At 43.4% G+C, this 13,805-nt stretch overlaps 1 protein-coding gene across 1 annotated transcript; it reads right to left on the reverse strand.

Moving 5' to 3' along the window:
- Positions 1 to 229: 229 nt before the first annotated feature.
- On the reverse strand, positions 230 to 13,297 carry NDP (norrin cystine knot growth factor NDP). Its single transcript, XM_027091411.1, has 2 exons — positions 12,917 to 13,297; positions 230 to 1,498 (listed from the first exon to the last, which is right to left on the reverse strand). The coding sequence occupies exons 1-2, from the start codon at positions 13,088 to 13,090 to the stop codon at positions 1,271 to 1,273; spliced, it is 402 nt and encodes a 133-aa protein (XP_026947212.1). The 5' UTR covers positions 13,091 to 13,297; the 3' UTR covers positions 230 to 1,270.
- Positions 13,298 to 13,805: the final 508 nt, after the last annotated feature.

The raw sequence follows: 13,805 nt of genomic DNA on the forward strand, positions 1-13,805 counted from the left end.
GCCAGAATGCATCAGATTTTGTGCTCATTCAGCAAGCTAAATTCTGAGACTAAAGGCCACATTTCATAAGCCACCCCCTCCACTCTAGTACATTGATTTCAAAAAAATGCCTCCACCGTGCATTCTGAAACCCGATCTCCCTCTATTTCTGGATCCCCCACACACACCATAGGGGATGCGCTGTAGTAGGATGTTGAGTAGGAAAAAACAATCCTTAACACCGTCAAAATTTTGAAGATACTCTCTTTTTATTTCAAAACATGGGAATAACTCAAATTTTGAGCCTCAAGGACCAAAATATATTTGAACCAAACGTTCAGAAGATGAGCCAGGCCACCATTTTCGGCAGCAAGCTTCCCATGGACAGGTGGATATTAGAGAATGATGCCCACGACATGGCTAAAGCTATAGCACACCCACAAATAGATTCGTACTTGGTTGTCTAATTTGCATGCATGAATATAAAGCATTCTCCATGCCACTAGTACATATATGCCTTTTTCAAAGTCAGTGCAGGATCCGTATTTGTGCAGGTCTTTAAAAGTCTGCTCCCTTACAACATGTTAACATAATTTATCTGAGAGAGCCTCAAGATGACAATTCTTTAAGCCACTTTTACTTCCCCAAAGTCATTTCTGAATAATAATGATGGCTATCAGGAGTTCCAGCATCACATAGGAGAATCTGTTTGTTAGTGATTTTAATGTCAGTTAGCTGGCTGTGAATGAACCTGGCTAAACATATCCACATGCTCGGTGCCTGGAATTTGAAATTGGTAACCTTTAGCAACAATGGCAACCTTAGACCAAATGACAAGATAAAAGAAAAAAAGAAGAAGAAAAAAAAAAAGCCAGAGGATGTCCCAGAAAGAATTGGGCTTTCCTGCTTTCCAAAGCAAATGCTTCCCTAATCTGCGCCAAACAGTGACAGCCTGACCCACTCTTGCATGGGGGCCTACTTTTCCCACTAATGCTGAATTGTTGGAAACCCAAACAGCATTCAGCGCCAAGGGGGAAATTGCCTGAATCTGAAAAGGAACCAAAAGAAATTGTACCAGGGAAAGGAGATGGGAATGGAAAACAAGTTCCCAGAGTATCTCTGTCAACAAGCATGTAGAGTCTTTATTACTAGAATACGCAGAATCCCGTGGGAATTGCTACATATTTTTTTTTTGCCTTAACTCTTCCCTTGCCAGTCCTTCCCTGGCTGGTTGAACTGTTTCAGCGAGGGGGAGGGACCGTCCCATCCAGAAGCCACTCAACAGCAGGCCTCAGGAGCTGCACTCCTCGCAGTGACAGGAGAGGATGTACCGGTAGGTGGCCGTGAGTCGCATGCCCCCAGAGCAGCGCAGCCTCAGTGCCTTCAGTTTGGACGTCTGGGGCCGGCAGCAGTGACAGGAGGAACGGAAGGGCTGCTTGAGGACAGTGCTGAAGGAGACCAAGGGCTCGGAGCGTGATGCCTGGCTGCAGTGCCCCTCGCACCGGGCCAGGAGTACCATCTGGGGAGAGAAGAGAAGTGGTTACCCCCACTGGGGAAGCCCAAACTTTAGCCAGGTCCCACAGCATCCTTTAAAAGGCCCTAACACTCCTGGCTGGATGAGTTCCTGCTGGAGAAGACCAGTGGCTCTCAACCCTGGTCACACATTGGAATCACCTGGCAAATTTGCTTTTATTTTATTTTTTCCCTAATTTTAAAGTTTACTTTAAAAATGTAAATGTCTCTCAATATTTAACAGGTAAAGAAAATATGATATTGGTTTATTTTACGTGGTTGTTATATTTTATTTTTATTTTCCAAGTAATACTGCTTAAGAATATTTATACACCTACTTTTAAGTCCACAGTTTAGCACTCTTATTTGTATGGCTTTAAAAGTTATAGCACAAGATCTTTACAGTAAGGATTGGGGAAAAAAGATTCATTCAAAATGAAGCCTGATATAATATAAACATGTTTTTCTCTGTACTTTATTTTAAATACATTAATTTTTAAATGATGCCCATCTTTTTTTTCATCTGGTGGTAAAATACGAGTGCAAATTTTTATCAAGATAAAGTTTACCACAGATATAAATGAATTTTTCCAGTTGAAAATGGCCCTTCAGCTGCCATTAAATGAAATTTCCCAACTTAAGTGAAAAAGAATTGGTAGCTGTCATTATAAGCAAAAATATAAAGTACTATAGCATCACCTACATTGCTGCAAATTCGCTTTTAAAATGTCAACACCCAGGCCCCATCTCGGACCAAGTGAATTAAAATCCTTTGGAGTTGAGCCCAGGCTTTCGTGGTTTTCCAAGCTCTTTAGGTGATTCCAAAGTGTGCTGAGGGTTCAGAACCACTGGACACGGCCCACCACCACGATGTGCAAATAAAAACCAAAGAACAAAAGAAATTTCTACTGACAGGTGGTAGTCTACCGTTGGACCCATGCCAGTTCTCTTAGTCTGAAAATGTAGAAAGTCATTCCAAATTACCATCAGGGGGTAAATAAAGAATGACTACAGAGAAAAGGAATTTGCCACGTGCAGAGAATTACTAAAGAAAAGGAATATGGTTTCTGAAGAAGAAAAAGAGGATAACTAAGTGATATTTAGGAAGAAATATTCTGGGCACCACAACTTGAAACAAGAGAGTGAACTAGAAAAAGGGTATGTTTTGGGACCTGGAATCACACTTCTGGGCTTATACGCTGAAGGATCCTGAGATTTGTGCAATTGAGTTTTCAGTCATTTAGGGCAAATACTAGGATGCATTCCTTCTGACCACCTCCATTTCCAAATGTAGGTTAGGATGATAATAAAGCTTGGGTTGAAGTAGCAGAGGTTGCATGTTCTTTATAGTGGCTCTTAATGTGGCTTTAGTAAACAGATCCTTTAAGGATCTGGTGCGAACTACCAAAGTTACCCCCCAAACAGTGGACATAAGCACACACTTTATATTTTGCATATAGATTAAAGGGATGGAGCAGAGGCTCATTTATGCATCCCATACATAAATGGTTTCTTGGGAGTGGCAGTCATGGGGCAGGTAGGGTGGGCAGCTTGATTCATTAAGCTATACAACCCTATACATTGAGGCACAGAAGGTGGGGGAAACCTGAGGTTATTGGTGTATGTTTATGTGGGAGGGTCTTCCTTGGTGAGCTTCATATTAAGTGATAGCGAAAAAGTTGCCCTATAATTCCAGAACCCACAACAAGAACATAAAAAGTAGAACTACTCAAATAAAAGATTAAAAGATACATAAATATGCATGAAACTGTTTGACATTTACCTCATGGTATTTTAGGAATTAGCAATTATTTTTGAATCTCACCAGCTATTAAGTCTGATATCATCCTATAGGACAGAATTTAATGCCCAAGAATTAAAAGAAGGAAATGGCCTGCCCACCTTTCCAAAAGGAAGAGAAGATGACTTCTGGTAATTATAGATCATTAACATCATTATCTGAAAAGATGCTGGGATGAATCCAACAATCTCTTAACAACCAACAAGACAATATGAGATATTAGGAAATTACTAGCAGGGCTTGGTGAAGAATAAGTTGGACTAGGCCTACTGATTTATTTTCTCTAAGAGGCCACAGAGGCAGGGAGAAAATGGCAGCTGTAAGTCATTTTGATTTTATTAACGCTTCAATTCTATCCTGCCTGCCCTTCACATTGATACGGAAAACAGACGTGATCTGAAATGGGTTTTGAGCGATTTTGCCATAGGTCTATATTACACAGGCCAGTTCTTGGTGCCCGCCCCATCTCTCTAATGAGAGAGAGAGTTCGAGGTCTTCCCAGTCCCTTCTCACCCTTGCTAGTGTGTGGGAATAGTTCCTTGACATCTCACTTTGGAGTGACGTTAAATTTGCTCATCTCTAATGTGGATTATCTATTAGGCAGATTAAGCAGTTCTTCAAAGAATCACCTCCCCAAATGGAGTCTTTAGAGATTCAGTTTCAGTCTGGATGGGTATAGCTAACCTGTGCCAACAGACTTCATTCAGAAGGGCAGAGACATGGCAGTGCATCGTACCCAAATGATACACGTACAGGTGAACCAAATGCTGACCTTGAATGACCAGGCAACTCGCACTGTCCATAATATGACCAAGTCAGCAATCTAGGGCCATTTGTAGAACTAACCTAATAGTGATTTCACTAAAAGTCTTCAAGGTCTCAAGCTCTGCCTTCAGCTCATCCTGAAGGACAAGGACTCCAGCACTGAAGACTCTGGGGCCACCTCCAACGGGCCCCTCTTCCTCAGGAGCTGGACTTTCTGGGCAAGGAAAATGCAGAGACATGTACAATAAACACCTTCAGTGGCTGCCACCAGCCTTCAGAATGAAATCCAAAATCCTGAACAGGCATTAAGGCCCTCCATGACCTGGATTTCACATATCTTTCCAATCTCACTAACAACTATTCTCATTCTCATCACCCACTCTCTATTTGGATCAAGCTTAATTACTTAGGAGTCCATGGAACCGCCCTGAATTTCCCTGCCTCTTGCCTTTGCCTTTCCTCTCTCAGGAATGTCCTTTTCTCCTGGCTGTACTTAATGAAATACCAACTATCCTCCATTACCAAATTCAAATGCCCTCTCCTCCAAGAAGACACCATGAAATGATTATCTGGCCCTTGACGTTCTCAACATACATGCAAATCCCCTCTCTGGGAGATTCCCAGTACAGTTGACCCTTGAATAACATGGCAAGTCAAGGGCACCAACCTTCCGTGTATTCCAAAATCTGCATATAATTTACACTTGCCCGTCCCTATCTGCGGTTCCACATCCGAGGATTCAACCAGCCACAGATCGTGTACTGTGGTAATATTTCCTATTGAAAAAAAATCCGCATGTAAGTGGACCCGTGCAGTTCAAAGCCATGTTGTTCAAAGTTCAACTGTATATAGATTCCATCTCTATCTAGCCCCGTTTTGTGTGTGTGTGTTACAGGAGTCAAGCAGGGAGTTTGGAAGATAAAGATCCATGAATGAGTGTCGTTAGGAATGGAAGGTATAAATACCTGCTTCCCAGATTCACTCTTTTTTAAAAAAATGTATCCATACATATATATGAATCATTTTTTAAATTAATTAATTAATTAATTTATCTTTGGCTGCGTTGGGTCTTTGTTGCTGCACACGGGCTTTCTCTAGTTGGGGCGAGCGGGGGCTACTCTTCATTGCGGTGCGTGGGATTCTCACTGCGGTGGCTTCTCTTGTTGCGGAGCATGGGCTCTAGGCACGCAGGCTCAGTAGTTGTGGCACAAGGGCTTAAGTTGCTCCACGGCATGTGGGATCTTCCTGGAGCAGGAGTCGAACCAGTGTCCCCTGCATCGGCAGGTGGACTCCCAACCACTGCGCCACCAGGGAAGTCCCCAGATTCACTCTAGCTATTCACATTTTAGTCTTGGCCACACCTCACCTGTATTACAGATTTAATGAACAACTTCTGACCTCTTCCAGACCAGAGCTTCTCAAACTGTAATGTGCATGTAAGTCAGCTGAGGATCTTGTTAAAATGCAGATTGTGCTTGACTAGTTCTGAGTGAGGCCAGAGATTCTGCGTTTCTTGTAAGATTCTGGTTGATGGTGCTGCTGTGCTAACATCCACACTTTGAGCAGCAAGGCTCTGGACCCGTTAAAGTTTGAGAGGCTCCGCTCTAGACGCATCACTAGATAGTGATCATTTCGCTAATAATAATGATGGCAGCTAACATTGCTTGAGTGCTTACAACATTTAATCTCAGTTAATTCTCATAACAATCCTATGTGAAAGGTACTATTATTATCTGTACTGTTATTACAGATGAGGAAACTGAGGCTTTAGAGAATTTGAGTAAATTGCCCAAACTCACATATCTGGTAAAACGCAACGCTGAAATCAAACCCAGATCTGTCTAAAACCAAACCCCTGGTCTAAGCCACTATAATATCCTGCTTCTTGATATTAAGATGCTTTCCTGAGGCATGTGCCAACTCACACCCTACTCTAATCTTCTTTGACCTGCCTCTGGGAGTTGTAACCATATCAAAACCACACGAGTCTGACCTTTTTCTTATGGGCTTCTTGGGACACATCATCACCACCTCCATACTTAAGCACAACTGAATCTTCTAAGCACCATGGCAGTCCTAAATAATATCTCCTCCACTGTCAAGACCCTCGCCCGTTGCTCCATCCCCCAGGGATTTGAGGACTCCCAGCGATTCCCAGCAGTTCATTGGATGATACCACATACTCTCTAACTCCTTAACCAATTCATCCTTCAGTTCAATAAAACTTTGACACCTTCAGACATCTGTTCACCTGCCGTAACACATTGGCCCCCAGTTTATGGTCAATGCACATTCCTCATACGTGGGTGACTTGGCTGTATTTTATTAACTGCTCTGCATTTTGCACTGCGCTTAACTGCTCTTAATGAAGAGCATACACACTACTCCACTATCAAATCCAGAAATGAATTTTTTTGGACAAAGAACCCACATGGAGCTGCACCACTAGAAGAGTGTGTTCTCAATAGGTGGTTATTGCTCATACAAACTTCTATTGACTTTTCACAGCTCAGGTGGGTGACAGATACATGTCATCTGCTTTTGGTCCAGTTTAATTTTTGCTATCTTATGTTCCCCCCCAACAACTCTCTTGATGCTAGGAAGCTAGGCAACTTCTCCAGCAGACCCTTTGTATCCCCCCAACCTTGGAGTCACTTGGCTCCAGCTGGATGTGATACCTAGTTCCTTCTAATATGAACAGAGCTGCTGGGTTCAGGGTATTTGCTCAAGGATAGACTCTTTCACGTTCAATCTGATTTCCATGTGCTGAGGCTAAGAGTAATGGAAGGTCCTTGGGTAATAATTAAGGAATAGTAATGATGATGCTATGTAACATGTATTGAACGTTTACTAGGCTCCAGGCACTGTGCCAAGCCCTTCACAGGCAAGTTAATACTTAACAACTGTTTCAAAAGGTAAACTCTCCCCACTTTACAAATTAAGAAATTCAAAGGCAGAGGTTAAGTTACCAGCCTGAAGTCACATAGCTGTACGATGGAGGGCCAGGATTCTGAACCGAGACAGCAGATTCCTGAGCTCTCTCTCCTAACCACGGTGCTATACTATTAGGCCATGAGCGTCAGCCTTTGAAGCCTTCGAGTTTCATAAGATGCTAAAGTCAGTCAAGGGAAAGTTCAGGCTACACTGTGAGGGTTGTAGCCAGCTGTGATTCCTGGGTCCAGACCAAGGACTGCACCCGGAGACCTCAGGCTCCTGCTGTCTCTGGTGACCTACCACGGTTCTTAGACAGTTAGGCCTTTTGCTGCAATACACAACTGTCTTCTGAGTGAGAGAAAATCCAAACACAGATGGTTTTCATCACCCCTTGTTGAAAGACTTGCCATCTCCAAGGCCACTTTCCTTTCCTGTCACGTGGGGCCCCTGTGAATTCCTGGCTCAGGCCATGGTCTCCATCAATATCAGAATAAAGACCCACCTGTCCCATCCTAGAATAGAGTTTTGGCTGTGGTACCTCAAACGAGTGAGAAACATATTTTGCCTTTTTCTCAACAGTGAATACTGTGCATCCCTTATTCCACGGCACCCCTTGAAGCACCCCCCCTTTCTCCTCAGGAACATGATTCACCTCTGCTTCTCCCATTCCTCACTTCCCCAGCACCCTCAATAAATGACTGCTCAGCTCATCTCCAGAGAGCCAGGTCAACCTCCAGCTAGAATCCGGTCCCTTCACTCTGGTTACAACTCATACTGACCTGAAGAGACCTTTGCACACAGAATGCTTCCCTTCCCTCTCTCCTCCATTTACTTGTAAGCATTATGAGGGCAAAAACGTAGTCTGTGTTTTCTTCTACGTTTGTGCCTCAACTGCCCACCACGGTATACATTTGTTCCTTTTTTAAAAAATATCAAGTCGGGCTTCCCTGGTGGCGCGGTGGTTGAGGGTCCGCCTGCCGATGCAGGGGACACGGGTTCGTACCCCGGTCCGGGAAGATCCCACGTGCCGCGGAGCGGCTGGGCCCGTGAGCCATGGCCGCTGAGCCTGCGCGTCCGGAGCCTGTGCTGCGCAACGGGAGAGGCCACAGCAGTGAGAGGCCCGCGTACCGCAAAAAAAAAAAAAAAAAAAAAAAAAAAAAAAAATCAAGTCATATCTGCCCACTAGTCAACTGTGTTATAAACTCAATACTCCCGACTCCCCTCGTTTCTCCTACCATGCTGTGAGCTTCGGGGGCAGATGGCTTGAGGATCCTAAGAAGCCCCTCTCAACCCTGAGGCTCAGCCCTGCGCCTGACAGGTCCCCTCTCCTCGGGGAATTTCCCCAGGCTTTGTGCCCTGACCCCTCTTCCTCCTTCTCTTTTGGGGCCATCCCGCTAGCTGCTCCTGTGGCCCTTCAGGGTTCAGACAACCGTATGCCTTGGCTCTTTGCTCTCCTGGCTCGGGGCCACCCTCTCCTACTTCTCACCCAACTCAGACTTCACAGGCCTGCCCAGCTGGCTCGCTTTCCCAGTCTCGGTTCCTGAAAACCCCTCCTTGGCCTGAATCCAGAATGCACCCCCTCCAATCCCTCCTTCCTCCGCTCACGTGGGGAGGGAGGTCAGACGGCAGGATCTGTTTCTCTCTGACTTTGATCCCCCCTTTTAGCACCCAGCACAGTGGCTTACATTTACTTTGCCCTCCTGCGTGCTCCCCCAGCCCTGCCAGGTTTCTGTGTTTAACAAGAACCTCAGTGAGGTTCATTTTCCTAATCCTTTAAGGCTATAGGAGATCCCAATAGTTATTGAGGTTTCAGTGGTTGACTAAAATAGAAAAGTGAGTCTAAACACCTGTCCACTTTATAACTTCATCATCAAGATCATACTATCATCTATTAATGTCTATTATATGCCAAACGCCAGGCCGGATGCATTACAAATATTATCACCAATACCCATACCCACACTTTTAGGGAGACAGCATTAGCTCCATTTCACGTGGGAAGAAACTGAGGCACTAAAGAATGACTACACTTCCCCCTAAGTCACCCATTTGGCCAACTGTGGAGCTGGAATTTGAAACCAGGTCTCTCACTTCAAAGCCTGGTATCTCAGTTCCCTTGAAGATTCCCCAGATATCTCATTTCCACTAACCACTGACTCTTTGCTTGTTTGCTTTACCACCTTTACTAAAAAATTCAGTGAAGATTGTCAATGAAGCTACCGCTCTTCAATCTTTTGTACCCACTCCTAGGAGGTGTTACCAATGAAAGCCACCAGGTGCATCCTAACCTGCGGCCACACTGACCTCCTTCGTGGACCACTGTGGCCAGTCTTTTCTGCCTGACTCCATCGCAGCACTTTCCTGACTTGCTGGGAGATGGGAGAAAGGTCCCTGGGTCTGGCCAGATGCAAGTTCAGATAGTCTCATGGAAGGCTCCCAGAAAAGCTTTCACTACTATTTTTATTTTCTACAAAGATTGCTGAGTGTAAATCATCATTTTCAACAGACTGGGAGTTGAGCCTGGACTTCTAAATAGCGGCTCCCATTTGCAGCAACATGAATGGACCTAGAGATGATCATATTAAGTGACGTAAGTCAGAAAGAGAAAGACAAATGTCATATGATATCACTTATATGTGGAATCTAAAATACGACAAATGAACACATCTACGAAAACAGGAACAGACTCAGATATAAGAACAGACTTGTGGTAGCCAAGGGGGAGGGGCTTGGGGGAGGGAAGGATTGGGAGTTTGGGGTTAGCAGAGGCAAACCATTATATAAAGAATGGATAAACAACAAGGTCCTACTGTATAGCACAGGGAACTATATTCAATATCCTGTGACAAACCATAGTGGAAAAGAATATATATATATATATATATATATATATATATATATATATATATATCTGAGTCACTTTGCCATACAGAAGAAATTAACACAACATTGTAAATCAACTATACTTCAATAAATTTTTTTAAAAATCATAATAAAAAATAAATGATGGCCCCTACATTCTATTTGCATTCCTCCAATAGGAAGAGCCAAGTGAAAGATGAATGAATTGAATGAAATGAATGAAATATGAATTGAAAGGTGCGTGCTCTGAGGCAGACATTGCCACTCCTGGGCTAAATGACATCGAACAATCTACTTAATTCTTCTTTCAGGTTTCAGTTTTCCTTACCAATAAAACGGGAATGATAACGCTTTCCATCACAGGTTTGTCAGCAATGATTAGATCATATAGTATGAGGTGCCTGACACCTATTAGGTGTTCAAGCAGATGCTCTCCCTTCCCTGAGCCTGGGTCACATTCTCCCCTTTATCTGTCTTCCCGAGACCAGACGCTGGATAAATGGGAGTCAGGAAGCATTAACAACTGACAGGCAAACAGTAGTAAATAATGGGCTTTGAACCTCACGTTGAGGGGAGAAGTTTTGCAGAGAGGAAAAATCTACCCTAGTCTCCTCTTTGCAAAAACCCCCATTGGTTGTTTTTGAGACACAGGCTACATGTTTTATATCCCAAGTCTGTAAAGATGAACAATTTTTCTAAGTGAAACCCATTAGAGAGAAAACCAGCCTGAGTCTGTGAGAGTTAAGAATTATAGAATATCTCAAAATGAAAAACAGTTTTTGTTCCCGGATACATAGAGAAAATCTAATCCAGAAAAGGTCTGGGTAGTTGAGATTCTGCCAGGCATATTTTATGGCCAAGGAAGAAAGGTTTATAATTGCAAGCACCATTTACATAAAACTATTGCTATATTTGGGATAGTTTGGGATGTTTGAAAACAGATTGTTCCCATGAAATGACAAACATTTCTCTACAATCACAATTTTGCTCTATTTATCATGGTATTCTGGAAGAAACAGAGGTGAACAAAGGTAAACTAAAGTCTGTTTGTAGGACTCATGCTCAAGCACTGTGAGTTTGTTGGGTTTGAGTTAAGGCTATATCTTCTTTGACCTTTCCTTAACTAATGTGATAATTGCTAAGGCGCTCCTCCATCTTTTCATCAAATCTTTCCAGATTGTTCTTTAGTTTTCAGAGATGCTCCAATTTTCCTGTTCCTTCCTATCATCACATGAACACTTTCTTTGAAATAATTTTATTTCCTTTCTTTTTTAAACATTTTATTTATTTTTGGCCAGGCCACACGGCATGTGGGGTATTAGTTCCCCGACCAGGGATCAAACCTGTGCCCCCTGCACTCAAAGTGAAGTGTGGAGTCTTTTTTTTCTTTTTTTTGAAGTGAGGAGTCTTAACCACTGGGCCGCCAGGGAAGTGCCTGAAATAATTTTTTTTTTTTTTTTTTTTTTTTGCGGTACGCGGGTCTCTCACTGTTGTGGCCTCTCTCTTTGCAGGGCACAGGCTCCGGACGCGCAGGCTCAGCGGCCATGGCTCGCAGGCCCAGCCGCTCCGCGGCATGTGGGATCTTCCCGGACCGGGGCACGAACCCGTGTCCCCTGCATTGGCAGGCGGACCCTCAACCACTGCGCCACCAGGGAAGCCTGAAATAATTTTATTTCCTTTCTTTTTTTAAAGAATCATGATTATGGAGGACAACTCAGCAGAAGGAGAAATCATCCGTGGAATAAGAAACACTATATATGAGTGCTCTCTATAGGGCGAGTGGAGGAGAAACTAACAATTACTCTAGTCAACCTTACCTCAGGCCTACAGTTTCTGAGCAATCAGTTGGAAAAACATGTCCTATCTTTTTTTCTCAATTTGTTTTATATTTTTTCCTAAGAAGGGATTGCAGCCTTGCAAAAATTTATCTATTTACTCTTTTTTTTCTTTTTTTGGTTCGACAAGTACAAATAAGAGCCAGGAAGTTTGGGTTAAAGTGAGTTAACCCAAATTCTGATCTCCCAAAACTAAAACAAGCCATCATCATTGAGCTATAATCAGAGAAGTTATGGAAATTTTAAAGGCAGACAGAAGTCGTAATGTTTTTAAATGGAGGGTAGAGCCATTAACTTATATGGTCTCAAGTTTAGTGGTTGATATTACCAAAACTTCTTAATTATACTGGTAATTTAAAAAAATATTTGCCATATGGGAATATAGAAGTGGTTTTAGTCTCAGGACTGGAAGTGAAAATCTCTGAGGTTGGGCTAAACAAATTCTTATTTACCAAATGTGGGCAAATTTCATTCGTGTGACTGGGGGCAGTGAGAGTCGTGAGAAGTCTGCTTCCGAGTCTATTTTTCCCTACTGTGTGCCTCCCTTCTGGGTGGTTCAGGTGGCGGGCCACTCTTGGTGGCCTTTGAAGTATAGTATTCCTTCATACACCCCGTCTCAACACTGAGACATCACTTTTGCCTGTGCCAAAAGACACACAACCTACTCCAGACAAGAATGACGTGGATATCAAGGTAAAAATGATAACTTATCAAAATGTCATTTCTGTTTTGAAACCATTTTAACATAAACATGGCAGGTAGAGAAAGGCATGGACCAGGAAACACTTTGAAGAGCGCCCCCCCACAAGAAGTACGTTTTACTGCTCAATCATATTTCTTGTATTTCCTTCCCCTTTATTGCTGGTGGAGATGGAAAGAGTTACGATAACCTGTAGACGCCATTTTCTTTCTTGAAAAAGGACACCACTGCTCATCATTTTCACAGCCAGGGATGAAACACACCCTTCCAACCTTGTGCCTAGCAACAATTTTATTGTGAGAAACTTCCAGCCTTTCTTAGTGACTTTGAGAAGCTGGCTGGGTGTGTACATGGTCAATTAGGCAGCTTTACTGACAAAAGTTCAAAGCACGGTGGGAAACCCTAAAAGGATGATTCTCTGGCAAGCCCTGTGGGTCAGCCATATAGTTCTCTGTCCCTTGTCAAAGGAATAGGGCTTCTCTCCTGTTTCTGGGAGTAAGGCTACTCTCACAGAGATCTCGAGCTTACCTTGGAGCTACACTTGTACAACGGGTGACTGATAGAATCGACATAGTGGTGCCTCATGCAGCGTCGAGGATCGGAGTCCATCATGAATGAGCTGTCTGTTTTGCTGTCTGTATCTCCCATCAGCGCCAGCAGGGAGAGCATAGAAAAGGATGCAGCTAGTACATGATTTCTCATTGTTGTAAGGGAAAACTTCTCAAGAGGAACAGCAGAGGGAGGCAAAGGACTAAAAATTGGAAATGCCTTCACCTCCTAGGCTCCAGTTCCTTTCAAGGAAAGGGCAGGATCTGGTTGGAGCTTTCTGGTTGTCATCGTCCTTTGTATGCCGGAGTTTCGTCTTACTGTTTGCACTCGCAATCCATCATCACTGTATCTGATGCACAGCTGGAATGAAAACAGAAATTATTTTCCCCAGAAACGTTTACCCAGAAAAACTAATGGAACCCTGGAGGTAATCGAGTAGAATTTTTCCATGTCATTTTGAGTGGAGAGTATTGGTTTCTAGAGTGTCATTAGCATAAGCTATCATCCATTTCACACCCCTCCCCCATAGCTTATGGTACATATTTATAATCATTTGGAGGTGTACACAGTGGTTTAATGGAAGCACTTGTTGACTTTAATTGCTGGAGGATAGTTTGACCCCATAGTCAAGTGGTTCTGGCCAGAGCATACTCGATTGGGTGCTTTCATCCTTATCCCTGGCTGGTGGGGACGAGAGGGTCTATTCAGTAAGCTTTGATGTCAATGTCAGCTTACAGGGCTAGAGAGAAGGCAGGTCAGCACTAACAAGCACACGCCACGTCCCACAGGAAGGAAGTACATTTTCCACGTCCAAGTCCAACCCACCCATCCACCTAGTTTTCCACTTCTGTGCTCTGGGCTTATCCTG

The sequence above is a fragment of the Aethalodelphis obliquidens genome, unplaced genomic scaffold, assembly GCF_003676395.1.
Source record: "Aethalodelphis obliquidens isolate GAN/ISIS:26980383/991018 unplaced genomic scaffold, ASM367639v1 scaffold71, whole genome shotgun sequence".
NCBI lineage: Eukaryota > Metazoa > Chordata > Mammalia > Artiodactyla > Delphinidae > Aethalodelphis > Aethalodelphis obliquidens.